This window comes from Acanthopagrus latus, chromosome 17 (assembly GCF_904848185.1).
Source record: "Acanthopagrus latus isolate v.2019 chromosome 17, fAcaLat1.1, whole genome shotgun sequence".
Classification (NCBI taxonomy): Eukaryota; Metazoa; Chordata; class Actinopteri; order Spariformes; family Sparidae; genus Acanthopagrus; species Acanthopagrus latus.
Genome location: NC_051055.1, coordinates 18,956,070 through 18,977,576, shown reverse-complemented (window position 1 = coordinate 18,977,576; position 21,507 = coordinate 18,956,070). Strand labels below are relative to the sequence as shown.

The window sequence follows — 21,507 nt, the reverse complement described above, 5'->3', positions numbered from 1 at the left end:
ATTTCCGGGCAGTCGTTGCACGTCAATGGTCGTTGTTTCCACCTAGCCGCAAATGGAAGAAGTGTTCTGTTGTGTCTCGGGCTCCTTCAAGGTAATAATACTTGCTTGTGTGATGAAAAAAAAAAAAGTCAGTGTTATAGAGAATCCATGCAAGTTTGTGTTCGACCAAAAGGACATGCACAAGATGTTAAACAGTGATACTTTTGTGTTTCATTACAGCGCAAGGTTAAACGGTTTGAATTTCACAAAATAAACCATCGCCAAACGTTATAAACGGTGAGTTATTTGACAAACGATTAACTTAAGCTCAAAACATTTATGTATTAATGGAAATTAACTCAGATAAAGCATGTTTTCCACACGTTCATTCAGCTGTTTTCCTTAAGTAACCAGTTGTGGTAGAAGTATTCACGTACCTTAACGTTACCTCCCCCTGAAATAGTTTAAGCTAGCATCAAAATGAAAATAGGCAACACAAGGACTTATTTACAGCACTTGAGTAAATATAGTCTTAATCAGTAAATTACCTCTGAACCAGGTGGTAACTGCATTGTACAACAATAGGCTTTAAAAAAACTGAACTAAACTGTCGAGTTAAAAACACAAGTAAAGCATAATGAGCCTGAGTTTGATAAACTAAGATGTAAGAAGTGTATTTGCGTATGTTTATGACATAACTTCCTATTTTAAATATTTTGTATGCATTTGAATTGAATTTCTTGTCTGAGGCAACATATGTCTGTAATTAAATCTTAGTGGAATAATGTTCTATCGCATATACTGCAGAGTGATGAGATTGGATGGATATCCATGCATCAAGTGGGCATTTTTTTTTTGTATTTCTAATGGTCATCACATGGTTTTACATTAATCCTGCAGCTTTGGGTCATTCATCAGAGCAACAGAGCAACAAGAGAAAATAAGCAGGTAGTGCAGGTGCGATTTAGAAAAGCCCTAGAGGCTTATAGAAGGAATCTCACCTCTGTGCACAGGCATATACTAAAGTCAGTCCACAAAATAATCCACACAAGTAAGTGCAAGCAAACACTGGATTAAAAAAAGCAAGCATAAGGTTGGCAATATGAAACAGCAAAAATGTAAAAGAAGAATAATTAAGATTTGACATAAAAGGCTAATAAAACTATTAACCTGACCCTGAACACAAAATAAAAGAAAAGAAGAAAACTATCCACTGAGTTCCTCCTCTAACATTATTGCTTAGGACTGGGTTACATTTTATTTTTATTCTCTATCCTTTATTTAGTGAGGATTGTCCCATTGAGGAACAAGATCACTTCTTCTACTGAGTCCTAGATAAATGTACAGCCATAATCTCCTTCATCACAACTCAATCAGAAGTGAAACCATTCCAAAATATTGCCCAGCTAACCACAGATTAGTCAGTCCCCTGGTAAAAACACATAAGTGTCATGTGATCTCCATTTCCTCCCACTGAAGGCCCACCCCCTCATTTTCTCTCTATCTTTGCTTGATGTGGGTCAACCGAGTGCAGTTGTAGTAGTGTGAGCATGAATGCAGTAGTGAGCCTGAGGCTACGTCCTCTACAACCGTCCACATCCATGCTTTCACTCACAGCGCTCAATGTTGTTTGTAACCGTCCAGTGTCGGGACAAACTGCATACACACAGCATGTTATAGTTTTCCAGACATATTCTTTCTGCAGAGTTATAACTATCATCAAGATGTCAGCCTTTCATTACAGCTACATTCAGTTACTCCTACTGAACAGCACAGCCCCATCATCAACCTCTTCATATGCTGATTCATCGGGGACACATCCACCACAATTTACCGCCTGGATTTCACTCCCTCACCCACTTACTTACTGTTTACATCTATGTTTACATGCACTCTGCAGCCCCATTTGTGTGAACAAACCAGATTGAGTTTTTATGTGGTTTTCAGTTCCCCATTTCAATATCTGGGAGGATATCTGGTAGTTTAAAGGAAACCTCTCATAAACACTGCAGAGTAAAGGAGGACATTTGAGAAACTTTCATTGTATACTTTTTCTCTGTGGTGAAACGTGAGCTTTGTCCACTGCCACAAGCTTCTTTATGTGTAGAAGCACAACTTTGGATCCTGTTCGCTCTGTGACCTTTTAGGTGGACATGGAGAAACAAAATACTCTTAAGAAATGTGACTTAGTTGGATATATTGTGTAAGAGAATTGGGCGGCAACAACAGTTTTTGGTTATTGAGTAATCTGTAAAAAATGTTCTCTTCTGCAAAATGTTAAGAACATTGTGAAAAAGAATCTTCCATGGCCCAAAGTGATAAACATTAAAGATGATTAGTTTGACAGAGAGTTGTTTCAAAAGTGTTTTGATAATTCATTCAATGTGATTTTAAAGTTACTTTGTAAGAAACAAAATTGGTGGTTCCAGCTTCTCAAATGCATATTTGATGATTTTCTTTGTCTTCAATGACAGTAAACAGAATATCAGGAAAAACCCTTCAAGAGTACAGTCCGAAGTATAGTGGAGCACAGGGATAAAGGCAACAAACCTTTTGAAAAGCCTAATGTTTGGACACTGTGTGCATCTTCATCAGAGTTAAACATCTTTGTATTGTTTGACATTATGCTCTGGACTGTACTCCTAACGTTTTACCTTATGCTAGAAGCATGTGAAGCATGTAATGTGCATTAAATGTCGTCCTTCATCCGTTGGTTGGAAAAAACAGCACACTTTAAGAGGTCATAATGTCAGAGGTCATGAGCATTTTTTTTTTAAAATTTGCTGACCTTCTATAGACCCAGATAACCCAGATATTACTTTTTAGCTTTTAGGATTTAAAATTCTCTGGTGAGTGCTGAGTTTAGTCAGGGATGTAACTAAATGCGAACACAACGTCAAACTCACTTCACTGGTGTTGAACAACCACTGTTGCTGACAAAGATCTATCTGGTGTGACCCGGGCACAAATGTACATGTACAAGGTAATTTTCACTTTTATTCACATTCAATTTAGTCCCGTTCTTTGACATCCTTCCTTACTCTCCAACTTTATTCCATAAATTGTAATGAAATGTACTGTTACCTTGAGTAAACTTGTGGATTTCTCCGGGTTTCAGATGTGGGATGATGTAAGTGCACAACTCAACAAAATACATAACAAAGATCTAGTCTAGAAGTAAACATTTCTAATGCAGCTTTCTGACATATTATCTCTGTAACAACATTTCCTTATTATGTAAGTAGAAAACATAATTCAGTTGTCATTACAAAATCTGGTGTTAAGAAAACTGCACTGGTTTTGTTAGTGGTTTTGATTGAGAAATATAGCAAATCTCCACATTTTAATAGCTAAACCAGAAACAGTTTGGCATTTTTGTTGGATAAATGACTTAAACGCATGTCAAAATTATGCTTGGGTTATTTTGTGTTGTTTAATGCATAGTCAGATCATTCTTTCTCCAAATTTGACAGCCTGATAAAATATCCATTCACAAGAGTAAAAACCTGTATGTAGTCATTTAAATATAAGGCCAGTAAACAACACACTCACTCACACTGATCAACCTGAATTCCTTGTTGGCACCTCACATTTATACTCTGCCCCCCACCCCCCACCCCCACCACAGCCAGCTCTATTATGTAATGACACCTCAGCACATAATATGACAATACAACAGATATTTCTACACAAGCACATGCAGAAAAACAAAACACACGCAGGATCACATGCGCACACGTATGCGCTTACTCACAGTGACTTCCTCTTTTCTGTGCAGCTAAAACAAGTGAAACAGTATCATGGGCGCATGTGGTGAGAGCTGTATGAATTAATCTATTATATGACTGGAATGCCAGGCATTTGGTCTGCAGTTAATCCTAGTCCGATATCGGCAAAGCGCTAATTGTTGAGTCTCTCACAAGTGTTTCCTTTCATTCAGTTTCCCCCAACGTCCTTAATATCCATCGCAACTTGATTTCATCTGAGTGTATTAATGTGCATTATTGCTCTGCTATGAATATTACATAAGTGCATAATTCATGGCTTCATTTAAAATGTGTTACTTCATGTGGCTTTTTGATTCATCAACTGTTTGGTTATGATATATTTCATCATGCTGACCCAGTTTTATTTTATTGTATCTGACAGGGGCTGTAAATCATCTTGGAAGATAAGATCTCAGGGGACCCGGCTGTCTTCACTTCACACATGTGCTGCTAGGACCTCAGAGTGTGTTTAAGTATCAGTGCACGTGCATGAACTGAATCCCAAGTCGTCCATTTAGAATGCAAGTTTTTCTTTCTTTTTTCCTCAAACATAACCAGCTCTGTTTGCCAAATATTTCTCTTTAACCACCTCTCGTTTCCCTCTCCTCTGTCTGTTCTACGTGGTGTTTCCCTTTCACTCACTGTACTTGAATAATTGAGCAGTCGTGGAAGATGGCGTCACTACGAGCAGGCTTCCTAGAACACATTCAGGCCAGAGAAACTGATGAGGATGTTATTTGCCTGTAGCTCGGCCGTGCCCCAAATATCACACACAATGTCGTGAGATACACGTGCGTCCTTGAAAACTGTAGTCCTTGTATGTCTGTATGTTTACCATGTCCCCTGTGTTGGTGACATCACAGTGATGGGGACCACAGATGGTGGGGCAGAGCAGCGTCTCCAACCCCAAACACGCCAAGGCCCTTCATCGCTGTGAGCTCCAGCAAGGAATATGACTTCAGTGTAGCTCAGATTTCCATCACAGTGCTGGCCACTGTGCAATTTTAATGAGCATCGAGGCTGTTTTGGGACTAGTCGGCACTAAAACCCCCTGAGGACTGGGGGTGAGTAAGAGCCAGTGTGTGACTGTGTGGTGCTATCATGTCTTTGGGTTCGTGTGTGTGTAGTTGTAAAGTCACAGTGTGGCTTCCCCTCACGTGAGTTTGACTGGAGTGCAGTGAGTGAATATTGGGGGAGGGGAGTTGAGAATAAGTGAATAAGCACCTCATTGTGTCATTCCCTTCAGTGCACCGAGCAGAAGTGGACAGACACCCTTAAATCATTAACTTGTTAAAACCAATAAGGGGATGCGGAGCCACAATTAAAACCTACACGGCGACGGCTAAGAGGGGCAGTAAGTTCATTACGTGCAATCCTATTGATGCACGGACACACGTGCTCAATTAATCCCACACATGCTTGTTGGATAGAGAAGTGGAAACAACTGAGCACCGGAATGGTGCAAAAACAATGAATTTCTCAACTTTCTGCTGATTATGAGATTTAATATTGATGTTTAAAAATACAGCATGTTAAATTGGCCATAATATAGAAGGGAGAGTAAAACTTTTTAAAAAATACAAATTGTAGGAGGGAAAGAGAAAAACACATAAACACAAAACAAATGGGTGGAGCCGATAAATACAAACACCATTATTGAATACAAGTGGAAAAAAACAGCAGATGTCCTTCACGTTCCCCAAAACTGAGGGAGGTCAAGTCTCCTCCCTGTGCCCTCCACACATCCTCTTCCCGTCCTTTTCCTCTTGCCCCTCATTTCCATCCTCCAGAGGAGGAAGAGGGGGAGGGATGCAGGGCAGGGGCTTCTCTGCTAAAAACTGCATGGATACAAGGGGGGGCTGAGAGGGAGGGAGATGGAGGGGAGGAGGGAGGGGGGGCGGACTCTGTTGTTGTAACGTAGCACAGTCAGTGTGTCAGAGACAGGCCCATCACAAAATCAGCCAGTCAGTGTGTCAGTGCGTGCGGATGGGAGTGGCACACGCCTGTGCATCTATGTTTGTGACCGTGTGTGTGTGTGTGTGTGTACGTGCGGCATTGGGTGATTTCATCCTGTCTGAGCAGGGAAGTCAAACCACACCCTCTTAAAATTTGCCACTTGTGCCCATGTGCCGGCAGTATCCATGGATGTGAGGCAGGAGAGGAGAGAAAATGGTGCATGTTACATCATTTTTAATTCAGGAATGAGAGTAAAATTAAAGTTAATATTTGAGTGAATATCTGAAATTTATGCAAAAGATTGGTTTTATTATCAAGTAATCTGGCCATTATGTTTTGATCAATCCAAAACATAATTCATTCAGTTTATGATGATTCAAAACAGACAAAAAGCAGCAAATCCTCACATTAACAAAGCTGGAACTGGAAAATATTTTAAGTTTTTGCTTAAAAAATAACAGAACAACCCATTAATTCAAACATTTTTTGATTGATTTTCTGACATTTATCTAATCATTCCAGCAATGAATTTTAAATCAGTACTATTTCACAGCTTTGTTTTCAACAGCTTCCTAAAGGATCTTCACCACTGACTCACAGCATGTTGTGACGTAAAAATTACGTCAATTTATGTTACATAATGTTACAATATAAGCGGCGCCCATTGTGAGTTCAGCTGTGTGGTTATTTCATTTATCATGTTGCAAATAAAAAAAGAAGTCACCTCTTTCCTGTATAGAAAATAGATGATTAACAACACCTGCAAATACTCAAATTCTTTAGTCTTAATGTATATTTGTCATATTTCCAGTCAAAATATCTCATTACATTTAATATAAGACACTGCAGCCACCTTTTCAGTTTTACTGTTTAGCAGATTTCTTTAATTATTATGTCTTTCTTAGTTTTGAGGTGAGATTTTTTTCCACTGTGGGTTTTAACAGGAGCCCCGCAAAGGAGATTGAGGTTAACTTTTGACTCTCACCCTTTGATTTTTCTTTTTTCTTTTTTTAGATGGACTGAAATGCTTCGGTGTGGAGATCAGACTCGAGCTCCTGTGTGAGTGCTCTGTTACAGTAGCCGAACTACATTACAGACACAACCATGCCACGTTCTTCTCTTCTACCTACTGAAGGTATTTACTCTTTGGGATCTCACAAAATAAACAACAAGCCCACATCGACACACATATAAGCTGCTGTAATGTTTGTGCTCTGTAGAAGCAGCTGGTTGGAGGATCAGCCAGCCCCCCCACTACTGCCAGTCAGATTACCGAGGCTGTAGTCTCACACCCTCGTGCAGCCACCCCTCCTCTTACTACCCTCTTCTTCCCCATCATCCCCCCTCCCTCTGACCCACACACGCACGCACACTTCAAAATGTACAGTCTGTAAATCTGCACCCCATTGAGTCACACATCTGTTTAGTGAGAGCTGCTTTCCAAAACACACAAGTTTCACTCACATCGTCCCATATTATTATATCAAAAATAATGTTTGAACAGAATTAAATATAATAAACTTAACATAAAAACACAGGCACACAGTTAAGCTTTCAAAAATGTGTCATTTATTAAAAGATTTTTCTTTTCATCCTTATTGAAAAAAGTAGCCAGAAGAGAAATATGTAAAGATGGAGTGAGAGAGCGAGAGACAGAGTTTAGTTTAGTAAGAAAAGGTACTAACGGGATTGAGGGAGATGAAGGAGAGAGGGCAAGGGCAGACAAATGCAGCAGAGTGGGGGAGGGGAGGCAAGGGGGGGGGGGTACTACAGTCAGCTTTTACAGTTCAAGAAGAGAAAGGCAGTTAAAATAAACCAGACATATTATTTCTGACCAATCAGCAGTGGTCGCTGCAGTAGAAAACAAACATGAAAAAAAGGACATAAACAATGAAAAATAAGTGCAATTGGTTTCTCTGTCATACCACAACCGTATGAAAACAGGAGTCGGGTTGAGGACATCCCCCTCACCGCCCCCCCCCCAGCCTCAGATCAGCATCTGGTACATCACACCGTAACGTCTAAGGACGGGATGGGGTAGGACCGCCTGACTCTGGGCCTGCGACTGAGGGTTTGTACGTTCCTTCCTCTACAAACACAGGCAGTAACATGGAGGCTGCCAGTGGCTCTGTGTTCACACGTCTTGGTTTTTTGGAGGAGTCTGGCACATGGATATCCCCCTTCTCCATTTATGTAAATAGGGTATGAACCACTCACTCATACCAATTTAAAAATATTTTTGTCTTTTTATATTTACAATACTTTTGCAATATAGGTAAATCCAATCACATCGCTACGACCCCCTCCTACATTTAGAAGAATATTGTGAGCAGATTTTTCCAAATAAAGAGAGAGCCTCCTATCAAACATCTAAATTAGAAGTGGAATTAGAATAGCAGCAGCAGTAGAGGATGGTGCAAATAAAGATTTCCTCCCTTACATTAATATTTACTGTTATTATTCTTTTTTCAAGTTTTCAAGAACACCAGCTGTAAGTGCAGATCAGTCTGTTCCTCTGTTGATCAGAACCAAAAGAATAGCCCCACAGGAAGGCTACACTGCCCCAGTTCACCCCCCCAAAAAATGGGAAAAAATACACGTTTTTTCTCTTACCTGTGGTGATATTTATGTATCAAGATTTTTTTCGCATGAGTTGCAAGGATGCGAGCATATAGTATACCTGCCTTCCCTCGAGTAAGAAAATAGTTCCTCCATGACATGGCTCATCAAACAGATGAGTGGTGAAACTACTTCAAAATCTCGAGCGAGTCGAGTTGCCTTTGTGTAGCACTAAAATCTGGATGACTGAAAAGCTTCACGTACAAGGCAGACATCCTTACTGCTGATATCTACAAAACTCTGCAACTCACACAGGTAAGAGGAATAACAGCCTATGTATTTTTGATTTGGGGTGAACTGTCGGTTTAATAATACATGACAAAACATAGCCACTGCTGTTGGTTAGCGTAAAAGTCAGAGATGTAGGCAATTTGGATTAACTGTAGTTGTAACAATACCAGAGCTGGACGCCGGTTTTTAACCAGTAGATAGATAGTCAATGATACTGTTGTTTTGTTTTGTGTGTAATTTCTGGAGTGAGACGATGATGACTACATGTAGGCTTTCATGATTGGATGTGTGTACTGGTTTTGTGGAATAAAAGCAAACAATCAAAATGCAGTATGAATGCACTGAAAGCACCAAATGCTTTTTTCGAACACATCCTATTTGGTAAAAAAGGCACAGTAGTCCAATATTCCAATCATAAGAATTCACTTCCATCAGTTTTTTCCCCCCTACTCTTGATAGCATTGAAAAACCACAAACAAACTGTCAACAGCATCCTCCCAATCGCCTCAAACAAATTGTAAGGCCAGACCATGCGAGTGCACAGCTGGCCATATTCAGCTGCCCAATAAATAAATACAAACAATAAATAAAAGCAGTGTCCGATCTACATAATAAATTAACTGTGGGACTGGAGAGTCACAGGTCTTTGTGAGTGGTCCTTCGTTGTTTCCTCCAGCTGGTCTTCCCTGGGTTTTCATGAGTTTGCAGTCTAGGACCGGACAGAAACATCTGATCCACAGCGCGACGAAAATGTTATGCGACCTCTGATCGCTGTGATGTCACTCTGCGGCAGGTCTGCCAGCTGAGCAAGCGCCCGAGCAGTTCTTGGATTACATTCGTAAATGATGACATCATTTTTTCCACAGTCCCCAATGATTCTAAAACACCACACGTACAGTTTAATGCTGCCTTCTGTACACTGAATGTCTCACGTCATAAGCTACAAGATTTTCAATGACTTCAATGTCAAGTCTCCTCTTCAAGCCAGATGACTCAATTCTATCTACAAGTGAATGTAAATTCAAACATGTCTCCTGCCATAAGACTAGAATCAAATTCAGCTCATCACCCTGTGTAACTCACTCTGGATTGATTCCAAACCCATCACTATAAACCACGGAAGCTTTAATACTCGGTATCAACATCAGCTTCTCTAATTCCAGATGAAGTGTGTCCCTCAACTTGTATGTCTTGTATGTCCGAAACAGTCATCTCTGAATAAATTGATTGCTTTTTTGCTGAGGACAAACTTTTTTTTTTGCTCCTCAAAATTGCTCCTCATGCTCATCACTCACAAAGTTGTAAATAGCCTTTGAGCTTTAGGTGTTCTTTCCTGTCCCCCTCAACCAAATGTGCAAATGTTTAGACTATTATCTTATCGTGATAATCAACTCTGATTTCATTTAGACACATTATGTCCTGTTGTTTGAAATAACTTGTAAATTTGGTCTTGTTGAGGGGGCTGCGGATGATCAGTCATTTGTCTTCAACATCCATCACCTACAGTTCTGTCCTCCCCTTCCTCTCTTTAATGCATCTATGATCACAGGCCATCAGCCTCTCCCCTTCTTCTTCTCACAGCAGCTCTTAGCTCGGCGGTGTAACAAAAGCCAGGCTGCCGGCTCTCTGCTTGTTCAGTGCATCAAGTCTCTAAGGGAGTGGGGCAGACCCTGGACAAAGGCTTGAGTGTGACATGAGGAGGTTGATTTTGACCCTGACAGGTCTCCATGGTCTCACTCTCACTCTCACTCTGTTGTTCAGCAACAGGCTGGCTTTGGCACCGGATTGGCTTCTTCAGATTTTTGGGGTGCTTGTAAGGTGTGGTAGAAGAGATTGAGCTGTCCTGTGTAGCTGGACTGCCCCGCCTTACTGGTGGGAGGACGGCAGTGACCTGCTGGTTTTCACTGTTGCCCTCGTGTGAAGGGCAGGCCTTCCGAGGGGACAGGATGGGGGCAACGTGGACCCACGTCAGGCTCGGCTCAGAGCTTTGACCTGCTTTGTATTGTGATGATAGCTTGCCTTGTTCCTCGCTGTCACTGTCCCTTCCCTTTGTGTCCACATTTAGCAGGCTGTTACCGGCCACATCTGGTGAGTTTTGGTTTGCATCATCTGCCAGTGTTGGAGGAAGAGACGCAGGATCCGTTTCGTCACCATCTTGCTTCACCCCCTTCTCTTCTGCACTGATTCGAGGACACTTCAGAAGCACGGGGGAAGGCGCTGGGGAGTCTGTGCCTGTCCAGCTGAGCCTGCGCTTCTGGAAAGTAAGCAAGAGAGTAATTTGTGAGTGAGAATGGAATTTGAGTTGTTGCTCAAGTGGGGGGGTTATTTGTGTATTCTAACCTTGACGGGAATATGTAACTGATCCCTGTGCTTGTGCGGCGGGGTGGAGCAGGAAGCACCTTGGAAGGAACGAGCGGGGGATGTGGTGACGCTTGAGGCCGTGGAGACAGGTTGAGCAGGGATCTGAGGAAACCAGAGTTTCAGCATTACCTCCACCTGCAGCAGAGTGTTCAGGTACTTCTCCCTTCAAAGTAAAACAAAGAAGATGAATATTTATAAGAAACAGATGCAATGCAATTATGTGCCAGGACAGGAAAACATCTGTCAGTTTACAGCCCTTGATATAGATCTGTATACATTTTCTCCTTAGGTTTCTCTGCACTGCTGGTGACTTCTGTAACTCTACCTATCCTCAAACTGTTCAATTAAACATGGAACAGGAGATGAGGCTTGAAATGAAAGGCAACCTCACTACTCCCTTCTTGTCATTACTCCCAATTTAATAATTTACCTGCCAAAATTCAACCAAGATTTAGTGTTCAGTGATGCCGAGGCAGGATAACAATGAGTGACAGATAGTAAAAACAATTGACGGTGGGTGATGGGACAATGTGGATGACATCTTACCCGCTGTTAGGTCTCTGTAAAACCCCCACAATCCTCTGGATTCGATCCATGGCAACACTCTGCTGGAAACTACTCAAACCTGTCGATCAAAAACATAATAACCCAGTCACTATTTGCACTCTGAGACTCCACAGTCACGGAAAACGCATGCACGTGTAGACAGCCTCTCACTCCCTGGTGCACACACCACTTTCACTTTGTCTTATCGGGAAACTCTCGTGAGCTGATGAGTCACACGCTGCACTTTGGACTGCATCAATAGGCTGACACAATACAGACTGCTGCACAAAGCAACACTCGACCGCAATGGACCGGGGCCACTCAGATCATATGGACCTGTGTTCGGCGTCAACAACTTGTGCTGCAAATATGCTCAAGTTAAAAGGAGTGATGCAAGGATGCTTACCACGGTCAAATCTGCCCCTCTTCAGTCCATTCAGCAGCTCCAGAAGGGGCCGGACGAAACCCTGTAGCTCAGCACACTGACAGAGGAAGAGCAAAGGAAGATAAATTACTACTGAGTTTGGGTTAGGCCTTGCTGTCTGAATCAGTCTGCTGGGCTTTCCTCGGCACACACATGCTCTGTCATCTCTACTTTTCTGGGCCTTCCTCACCTTTTGAGCGAACAGAATGTCTCCCGCTGACTTTGGGACCTGGTTTCTAGGATCTCTCTCATCCTTGCCGCCACTCTCTGACCTGTACGACTCCTCTTCTTCCTCTTTATCAGTGAAGCCATCGCACGTCCACTGGGACCCGGGACTCTCTGATCCTCTGTCTCTGTTGGCTGCAGCCCCGCCCACTCCGCCGATGATGACGGAGGAAGAGCTGTCTGTCAGGAAGACATCTGTGTCGTCCTCCGCCTGCTCAGAATCGCTGAACAAGAGGCTGTCGCTGGAGCTCAGGGAGTCGAAGGAGGGCTGAGAGGAAGTGCTGCCCTGGGACTGCATTGCTGTTTGGGGGCGGCAGCAGAGAGTTTGGGTTATTATGAGAGCTTAGAAAGCAGAAAAAAAATAAATAAATAAAAAAAAATGCTAAAACCGACATGTTTTTAAGTTGTTATTAGAGCAAGAGGCAGGGCCAATAGAGATAGACAAAAAGTGAAAGTCAGTGAGACAAAATCAAGGCAAAGATCTGCTTTCATTTGGCATCCCCCCCCCCCCCCCATCTCTCTCCCAAAAATAATAACCCCAATTACTCAAAATGGTGGGTATACTCGTGTCCTAGTTTAACATGGTGCAGAGTGGGACTGGGGGTAGGCAGTAGGCACACAATGGTAGTGCATGTCTGGCTCCCATTGAGGAGATTGGAGACTGGAGAGGAGAGTAAAACGTGAGGGGGATGGGAGCTTGTAGAGAGTAGTGAAATCAGAATAAGCAGTCTCTCTCTCTCTCTCTCTCTCACACTGCCCCTGGTGCTCTCTCTAGCCCCTCCTCTCTGTCTCGGGCTCTCTCTCCATCCCCCCCACCCACCCCACCCCTCTTGGATTCACATACACACACACAAACCTCTCTCTTTCCTCTACGGCTGCATTTCTGTATGCCTCTCATCTCTCTCTGCTCTCCCTTCATCTCATCCTGTTCGTTATGCACACAAGCCTGGTTGCTCCTCTTCCTTTCCTCTTCTACAGACCAGCCCTCCTCCTCCTCCTCCTCTCTTACTCCTGTCTTACATTCTCTATCTGGCCATGTGCCTCTTTCTGTCATCTTTCTTACCATTTCTTTATTTCTCTCTGTGTAGTCTCTCACATAGGATTTGAAAGGGGTCGCTCAACTAGTTCAGCTTTTAGAAAATATGAGAAATAAAGTATAAACACACTCACAGACAAAGGAGAGTGGTACAGATTTTTGCAGTGTGCCCACACAGACGAAAAAAGCAAGTACCACCCATTGAGTCCACACACTCTCTATTTCAAGAATATAAAAGCATTTCAACAAGCTTGTTCAGCCTTCACAACACACAAAATACCACGCCATTCACCATTATTATTTCTGTCTGATGCCTGGCTTCCCTCGGGCTACTTGTTTCCTCTTACTAAATGTCACGTTGTTGACACCAATCTGCATGAGTCAACTAAAATAATAATAATCTAATTTGTTCCCCATTCACCCCCAACAACAACAAAAAAGAACACTCAGTGGGATGGGGAAGGTAGAGTGGGTGGGATTGGGGTGGAGGTGATGGGGATGGTGCGTGTGTCGGCACAGGTAGGCATGGACCATGAGGCTGCGTCTCAGGTGTTGGCTGCCCGTCTGTGTCTGCGCACCACCATGCCCACAACAGGAACTCGCGCACCACACACATATCTATACACAATGTTCCGCACGTGTACAACAAAGCTAGATCATTTTAAAAAGCAAAGTTAAAAAAAAATCAAATATAGAAGAGATGGCGATTTAATAATGTAAGAGACTAGCTGTGTTTAAGCCTTAAAAAGCAATCGCGCATCATTATAGGGTAATTATTTATAAATAAAAATAGATGGAGCCAAGCCGCATGAGAAATAAACAGCTTTAGGCTGAACTGACAGATTGTACAGGGGGGCACATACATACAGGATACAGCGGGACAGGAAATTCCTCCAGGCTAGCTTACCAACTTCGGGAAACGTTAGCGATGAAACAAAAAAAAGCCGTTGTAGATTCTCACCTTTAGTAGTGCGAGACAAAACACAGCAGCTGCCAGAAAACAATCGTTTGCGGATCTATCTCCCACTTTGATACGAAGGATCCGTCAGTACACACTCCGTAGCTGGAGCAGCATCGGGGCGCCCAGCCTCAGCTCTCTCTCTCTCTCTCTCTCTCTCTCTCTCTCTCTCTCTCTCTCTCTGTCTCTCTCTCTCTGACACACACACGCACACACACACCGCCCGGCAGCTCATCGGTTTGTGTCTTTGCTGGCTCTTTCTCTCGGCAGTTTACGAGCATCAACATGTGCGGGAATCCACGTGCCCACGTTTTGCGCGCATTCCATTGGCTGACGTCCCGGCGGCGGCGCCTGCCATTGGCTGACCCCGCCAGCCAGTGGTTGCTTTACTCGCCGTTGATTGGCCGGCGGCCCGGGCACTCACGGTCCTGCCCACTCATGTGTCGCTCGTGTGTGTGGTGCCGGGGCAGGGGCTGCTCTACTACAGCGAGCGGGTGTAAACACACGCACGCGTGCACGCACCACGGCGCCGGGCCGCGAGATGCACAATATGTTCTATGCATCATCTGATCTACACAATGTTTTATGGCCCCGCCCCCTCAAACTCACTCCCAAAACACAAAAGCACGCGCACACTGAACGCGCCAGAAAAGAGAAACCTTACGCAACCCAGCTCACCTCATCATGCTGCTTTGTGATTTATTAAATAAATCTGACGGACAGACTCTGCAGCTTGGTCTATACCGTCACAAACATTTTTATTTTTCTGACAGTAAGGATTGAGGTCTCACAACCCAGATATGAGCACAAAGATGACAGAAATGCTGTCCCCCCCCCATACAATTGTAATATTTAATGTCATTTCAATTCATATTTCATGTGAAATTTGGATACATTTGACAGTGTTGTATAGCTAAAAGTCCTTCTTGAGTAAAGGTAAAGATAACATGTCAAAATATTACCTTGGTCAAAGTGAAAGTCAAGCATACAGATCTAGCTCTGGAATATTAATGAGGTGATAATACAAATTTAGGAATATTTATTGTCTTCATTCCTGAGTATACATATTTTTATAATATATACAGGTGGCAGAGTCCACCAAACTAAGTAAAACGGTATGGAATTCTGTTCAAGGTCAGTTTGTCTGTTGAGTTTATTAAGTAGTGAAAACTAGGAGTTTGTTTATTTGGTTTTGTTTAGGCATAAAAAAACATCAATCAGTGAAGATTTTCCTTTCCAGTACTACATGGTGTACCTTTAAAGGTCCCATTTGTTAGAAGAGATGATATTAGAGTCTCATTCCCAGCTTGGCAAATACTGTTGCCTTGGTATTGTAGGAAGGGTTGGCCGCCATCTCAGCGTGTCAGTTTTTGATGAGTTGGGAATGACACTCAAAAGAAGGTAATTGATGTATGTATGCAACATATAGTGAATATATATATATATATATATATATATATATATATATATATATATATATATATATATATATATATATATATATTTATTTTTTTTTTTTTAAATCCAATTGCCTGTTTACTGCTAAAGTTTTTGGAGAGAGTTTTGGAGAGGGATGTAAAGTAGCAGTAAAAGGAAATGCATTAGAACTGTGCTCATACAAAACTTGTGTAAATCTACTTAGTTTAGAACCCACTACTGTGTTTTGCTTATTTCAGTGTAAAACATTTCTACCCAAAATAAACAAAGTATGTATTAGTTATTTTATGTCACTGTGGTTGTTAAAATAAGAATACAAATAGATCAAATGTAAGTGAAAAGGTTTTGTACATAATGCAGCAAGTCAGCTTCAAGGTCGATGATTTATGATCACATAGCAACCTTCCCCCATAGGTTAGTGTGGAAGTGAACTCACTGACCCTCCCTTCAAACATGTTGTGCAGCATAGATAGAGACCACACACACACATATACAAATTTCCTGTCCTCAATCATCTTATGTATTGATATTATCTCTCCTCACAAGACTTTAATTGTAGGTTGGTCATTATGGCAGATTTTACTGATATTTATAGATGTGAAAGACCAGGTTAAAGCTTGAGAAGTGGTGGATGTCCCTAAGCTCCTTGCATGTCAGGGATGGAGGCTCTACCCCTTCCCCCACATATGCATACAACATACACATGAACCCATCGACCCCTTCCTCTTAGCACACACATAGCAGGCTGTGTCCTTGTTTGATTGACACTACCTGTCTTTTGAAGCCTTTTGGCCATATAGTGTCACTTAGTTACCTCAATGACAGGTGAGCCAACCACCCATTTACTGTCAAAAACCCAATAAGAGTTAACCTCTGGTAATAGTAAACCAAGGGTCCTGTTTGTGTATTCTGAGCCGTCACCAGGTCAGTAGCAAAGGATTTTCCACCCCCAACAGCATTCCACGGCAAGACATGAACCCAGTGAACCTCCTCTGAGTTCATGGATGCTGAAGACCACCCCCCACCATACCAACTCGCTTCCCTCTTCAGTCCCATCCCCCACCTGGTTGTGTGTTTTTTACACTACCATCCGCTTCTCATTATTGTCACTTGTATTGACATGCCATAGAATGACAACGGTTAGCCTAATCATAGATGTGTGTCAAAGGGCAGTGAGTCCAAATGGTCCCTAATATGGAAAATACCACCTTCTTCAGGTTGGGTAATCAGGAAGCATATAGAGTGATGCACATCTGGAATAAAATTGGTTACGTTGCCTCTTAAGTATTATTTCATTTGTAGATTCACTGATGAGATGCTTGTGTCCTCAAATGACATGGAACCTGTGAAATTTACAATCCTGTGGTTTACATCAGGACAAGACTGACAAAGAGTAATCATATTTAAGCCATATCGACTTTTCATGTTGTTGATACTCCTGTAATTGTGTTCTCTCTGGTAATGAAAGCACAAAAGCATTGAGGTAGTGAAGGCATGCAGGAGTTCCTGTAAGGCCATATGCATGTGTGGGTGTGTTGAGAGCGAGACACCAAAACAGAAATATGACCCCGCCTGAGGGAAGACAGGGGCCTTAAGAGAGCCTAAACTGTAAACTGTCTCCACTAAGGTTGCTGAGGCCGAGCCACGTATAGTGTTTCACCTGGAAACCAGAACAGCTGGGAAACAATTGACACACTGCTGCCATTGTGTCCTCTATGAACAGCACCTGTCTGTCTACACCTTCCTTTAAACTAGAGCAACTTCAGTGGCATATTCAAGTTAAACAAAGGAGAAAGATTAAACATAAATTCCTTCTCTACTGTTTTTTTTCCCATATGCCTCAGTGCCTGGACAGCACAATCATATTTCATGAGATGAGAAGCATGAGCAGTGTTGTTTAATTCATTTTCCCCAATTGCAAGCATTCATTACCATGTGACCATTTTGCTCAGTTACTATCTCTCCGTCAGTCTCTCACTGGTTGTTTTTGAAGTGTCGCACTGACAGATTCTTCTCTGCAATTGGTGGATCAGGGATTTCATAACTGTTTCTTATCAAATGTTGAGTATTTAAACGGCGTTCTGCGTCATTTAACAACCTAAAAAGGCCCTGAAAGACAACAGAGGTTTATATATAATCTGGCCATAAAGACTTAACACATGAACGTGTTTCTCAAAGCTTGACGATCTCCGTCTTCCGCGGGGGCTGCAGCGTCTCCCCCGCTGACATTTGCGGAGCCGCGACATGTGTTCATCAGTATAAACAGAGGGACACTCACATGTCGGAGAGACGCTCCGCCGCTAGATTTTGTGAATGAAGTCAGCTGACACGCCCCCTGCGAAGACGCGGCCAATGGTGTGTAAATACACGCTAGCCACGCCCCTTCACTGGACCGCCGAGCGACCAATGGGAGGCCGGTGAACGTTACTGCTGTTGCATAATTTGGCTGAAGCGCTTCACGTTTAAGCGGGCCGGTGCACAGTGTGAAGGGATGGAGCCGAGAGACAGACGGAGGAGGAGGACAGCAAATACAACTGTGGCTTTATATTAACCTGTTAATAGTTATCAGACAGGCAGACGGTCCAGGACGAAGTCTCCTTGTGACGTGATTACGAGGAGTAGCATGTATCAGAAATACATTGGTGTCTCATGAGGCGGCCTGCAGACAATAAACAACAGCATAAGAATCTCAAAAGGATGCTTGAGTTTGACAATAGTTAAAAATGATCAAAAACGAATCCATACTTTTATAAATTAAGAAGACTTTTAATTAAGCAAAAAATATCTATCTATCTATCTATCTATCTATCTATCTATCTATCTATCTATCTATCTATCTATCTATCTATCTATCTATGGTCAAGAAATGTGCTTTTTTGGAGTTGTTATACTCAGTGCAGTGATGTAACCTTTGCAGTTTTATTTGAACGTTTAAAGTTCCTCCTTGACTCCACAATGTGATGCAATCTGGATCAAAAGACTCTTGGCTTGATCGCCTTTGATTTTTTTTAAACGGGAAAATCCACCCCAAGAACACAGTTTTTGTATATGGACCATTAATATTCCACTGGTTAAAATCAAACTTCAACAAAAAACAAAAATCAGTTCACTAAGCTAGTGCGTCAGAGCTGTACCTGGTGGAGTTGTTCCCCTCATGACAGTGAAACAGACTCGCATGGCCTCACAGATTATTTGCCTTTGGATGCTACTTTTTCTAATGTGGCTGTGAATCACAATTTCCCATCAAAGGTCCCACTGTTATTCCGTTATTCACTGTCTATGGAGCACTTCCTGGGTTGTGACCAACCTTTATAATGTTATAGGAAGAAATGACACAATATATATTCTGTTTTAGGGTGTATTAAAAGAAACCAGGATATATCACATGGAGAGGGCTCCCCCTAGTGGTCAAAGAGAAACTATTAGTCCAGTAACGTTTCATGTGCAATGTGTAGTTTATGTAACGTTTTTTAATACAGACAGGCCATAGATATGACAGAATTCACAGCTGCTGTTTGTCTGTGCTGCAACACACATTCACCAAGCATAAAATAATTTGTGCAGTCCTAACAGAGACAGTTCAGTGTTGAATATTTCCACTGCAGTGCTTCCTGTACACCCAGTCAGGAGTGGTGAGGCGCCACAGTCAGAGTCAGAGCACCACCACCACAGCTAGAAAAAAAATGGAAACATGGAAAATTATAATCTGCATAACAGCACCACGAAAATTAATGATGGCTGTGTTCGTGTCAAGTGTCACAGTGAGCCAGCATGAACAACACCCTGAAAATTGAACACCTTGGTGTTGGTGTGTCATCGTTAATTCAATTAATTACAGGTAATTGATTTATGGCAAATTATTAATTACACCTGTCCCTTTTCTCTGCAGCATGGTTGCTCAGTGGTTGGCGCTGTTGCCTCACAGCAAGGTTCAGACTTTCTGTGGAGTCTGCATGTTCTCCCTGTGCTTGTGTGGGTTTCCTCCCAGTGCTTTCATTTCATGTTGTGGTCCTATCAGTGCCCCTGACTAAAGCACAGGCATAGAACTGGCGTGGGACCACAAGTGTTGTACAGTGGCTGCTTCTTAGGGACGGGTTTAATGCAGAGAACACAAGTTTCACTGTGTTGTACTCAGTATACTAATAAAGTCACATTGATATGACATGTCAAAATGTCTGCTGGGACACCTTCAAGCTACACTTCAATAGAAACCTGACAAAAACATTCTCTAAATACACAACAGTTATTGTATGTTAATTCAAAAGCTTTAACACATTGTTCATATGTTACATCACACATTATTAATGAAGCACGATATGGATTTTATTCAGTTGATATAGATAATGCTTAGTAACATCCCTGCTTGAAAAACCATCATAGACCAGCATAGCTGGTGACCAGCAAGACCAGCATATGTTGTGTTTTGGTGCTGGTATGCTGGATGTTAATCACCAGCATGGGATGTGTCTACAATTTATTTCATATTGCAGAGTATGAGGAGGAGTGAAGTTGGCTGTGAAAGTCCAATACAGGACACAGAGTCAGTGAGGTTGTCACAGTGCACAGAGTTTATTGAACACAAGGTTCAAACCCGCATTTGGGGTCATTTGAGGGCACCCGAAACAAACTGTTAGTACTGCACTAAATATACAGAAATATAGAGGCAACACTTTGCTCACATTTCTCTCACAAGTTGAAGTAAACAATTGTGTAATGTTTTTCTTTTTTATGTACACAAAATAATTACTTCTTTCAGATTTTAAGCGCGTATTTGTTAAAATCCAATAAGATAAGCCATCCACCTGACAGGTGTGGCAAATCAAGATGCTGTTTGTCTCTCTAGTCTACACAGTGTGGCTTTACCCAGGTGCAGCAGTCTAAGAAAATTAAGAGCATGCTGCACTTATTCTTCTCTGTGTTACTGATAAAATGCAACTGATTTTAGAAGAGCATGCTGCTATACCTGCTGTACTCGAGTGTGTAGATGCTTTGCTTAAGTTGTTGGAAGTCATTTGGCTTCATATTTTCAGGTCACCAATACTGATATATAACTGATAATAAGACATCTCTCTCTTTCTTAACTGAAAAGAAACATTCAAGAGGGTAGGTAAAAAAACCAAAACAATGCATTTTTTTTTTTTTTTTTTTTTAGAAGTAGGTTGTCAGTTTGACTCTCATTCCCTCTAATGAATGAACAAGTCAATTAGCCTACTAACAAAATGATCAAGGGGCTGTTAAAGGGTCACGGGCCACCGAATCAGATGAATTCAAATCTATTTTATTTATATGGCCCAAAATCACTGTCACATTGCCTCAATAGGCTTTACAATCTGTAGAGTGAACAACATCCTCTGTCCTCAGGTCGATTCGAGTGAGTGATGTACAGTTTAACCTCTTCAGATCACTAAAAAGTGTTACACTCAATTAAAAACACAACAGTCAGAAACTTGAATATACCATTAAACATGTATATACATAATGAGTGTCAAATTAAACAATCTCAGGAAAAAAATCCCTCTTTAACTGACTGCTCACATATCATATAGCCTATTGCTTTGTATTAAACTGCATGAGCCGTGGTGATACATCCTCATCCTCTGTCTTCATACTCCATATTAAAGTTGTGCTGTCTTAACACTTATCCAGCAATAATTCAGAAACACTTGTTAGAAATTTCACTTTTCTTCACCCCCATTGGATTTTTTGGTGCCCATTGTTACCCTGCAGTAACCTCATTTTCTCTCTCCGTCCCCTCAGCCTCTTTTGTATTGCCCTTTTTTCTTTAAACACCAACCCTGAATTAGTTCTCACTTACTGGTCCCTCTTTGCGGTCTTGTTTTCTCACCACCTCTGACCACTTTTTCTGTCTTTTTCTTTTCATACTTTCTCTCCATCCTTCTGTCATTAAGACCTGCTCCGGTGCCCCATGTGCCTGAGTGGAGCCAGCATGTAACATCCAACACACTCT

At 42.0% G+C, this 21,507-nt stretch overlaps 1 protein-coding gene and 2 long non-coding RNA genes across 5 annotated transcripts; 2 read left to right on the top strand and 1 right to left on the bottom strand.

The window, feature by feature from the left end:
* The first annotated feature begins 11 nt into the window (after positions 1-11).
* On the top strand, positions 12-4,261 carry LOC119005490. Its single transcript, XR_005070521.1, has 3 exons — positions 12-91; positions 220-276; positions 4,129-4,261. It is a non-coding gene; the product is annotated as an uncharacterized LOC119005490 (long non-coding RNA).
* A 2,455-nt stretch (positions 4,262-6,716) lies between these two features.
* LOC119005488 lies at positions 6,717-12,322 on the top strand. 2 transcript variants are annotated; one of them, XR_005070518.1, is made up of 4 exons: positions 6,717-6,837; positions 10,618-10,813; positions 10,945-11,066; positions 12,187-12,322. It is a non-coding gene; the product is annotated as an uncharacterized LOC119005488 (long non-coding RNA). The 2 variants fall into 2 exon arrangements; XR_005070519.1 differs by lacking the exon at positions 12,187-12,322 and adding an exon at positions 11,203-11,984.
* Positions 7,889-15,519, bottom strand: LOC119005483 (circadian-associated transcriptional repressor-like). 2 transcript variants are annotated; one of them, XM_037073125.1, is made up of 6 exons: positions 14,106-15,519; positions 12,074-12,408; positions 11,866-11,941; positions 11,460-11,538; positions 10,893-11,076; positions 7,889-10,806 (listed from the first exon to the last, which is right to left on the bottom strand). In XM_037073125.1, the coding sequence occupies exons 2-6, from the start codon at positions 12,404-12,406 to the stop codon at positions 10,195-10,197; spliced, it is 1,284 nt and encodes a 427-aa protein (XP_036929020.1). In that variant the 5' UTR covers positions 12,407-12,408; positions 14,106-15,519; the 3' UTR covers positions 7,889-10,194. The 2 variants fall into 2 exon arrangements, with proteins under 2 accessions (XP_036929020.1, XP_036929019.1); XM_037073124.1 differs by having other exon boundaries at positions 11,866-12,408.
* Between the last annotated feature and the right edge of the window lie 5,988 nt (positions 15,520-21,507).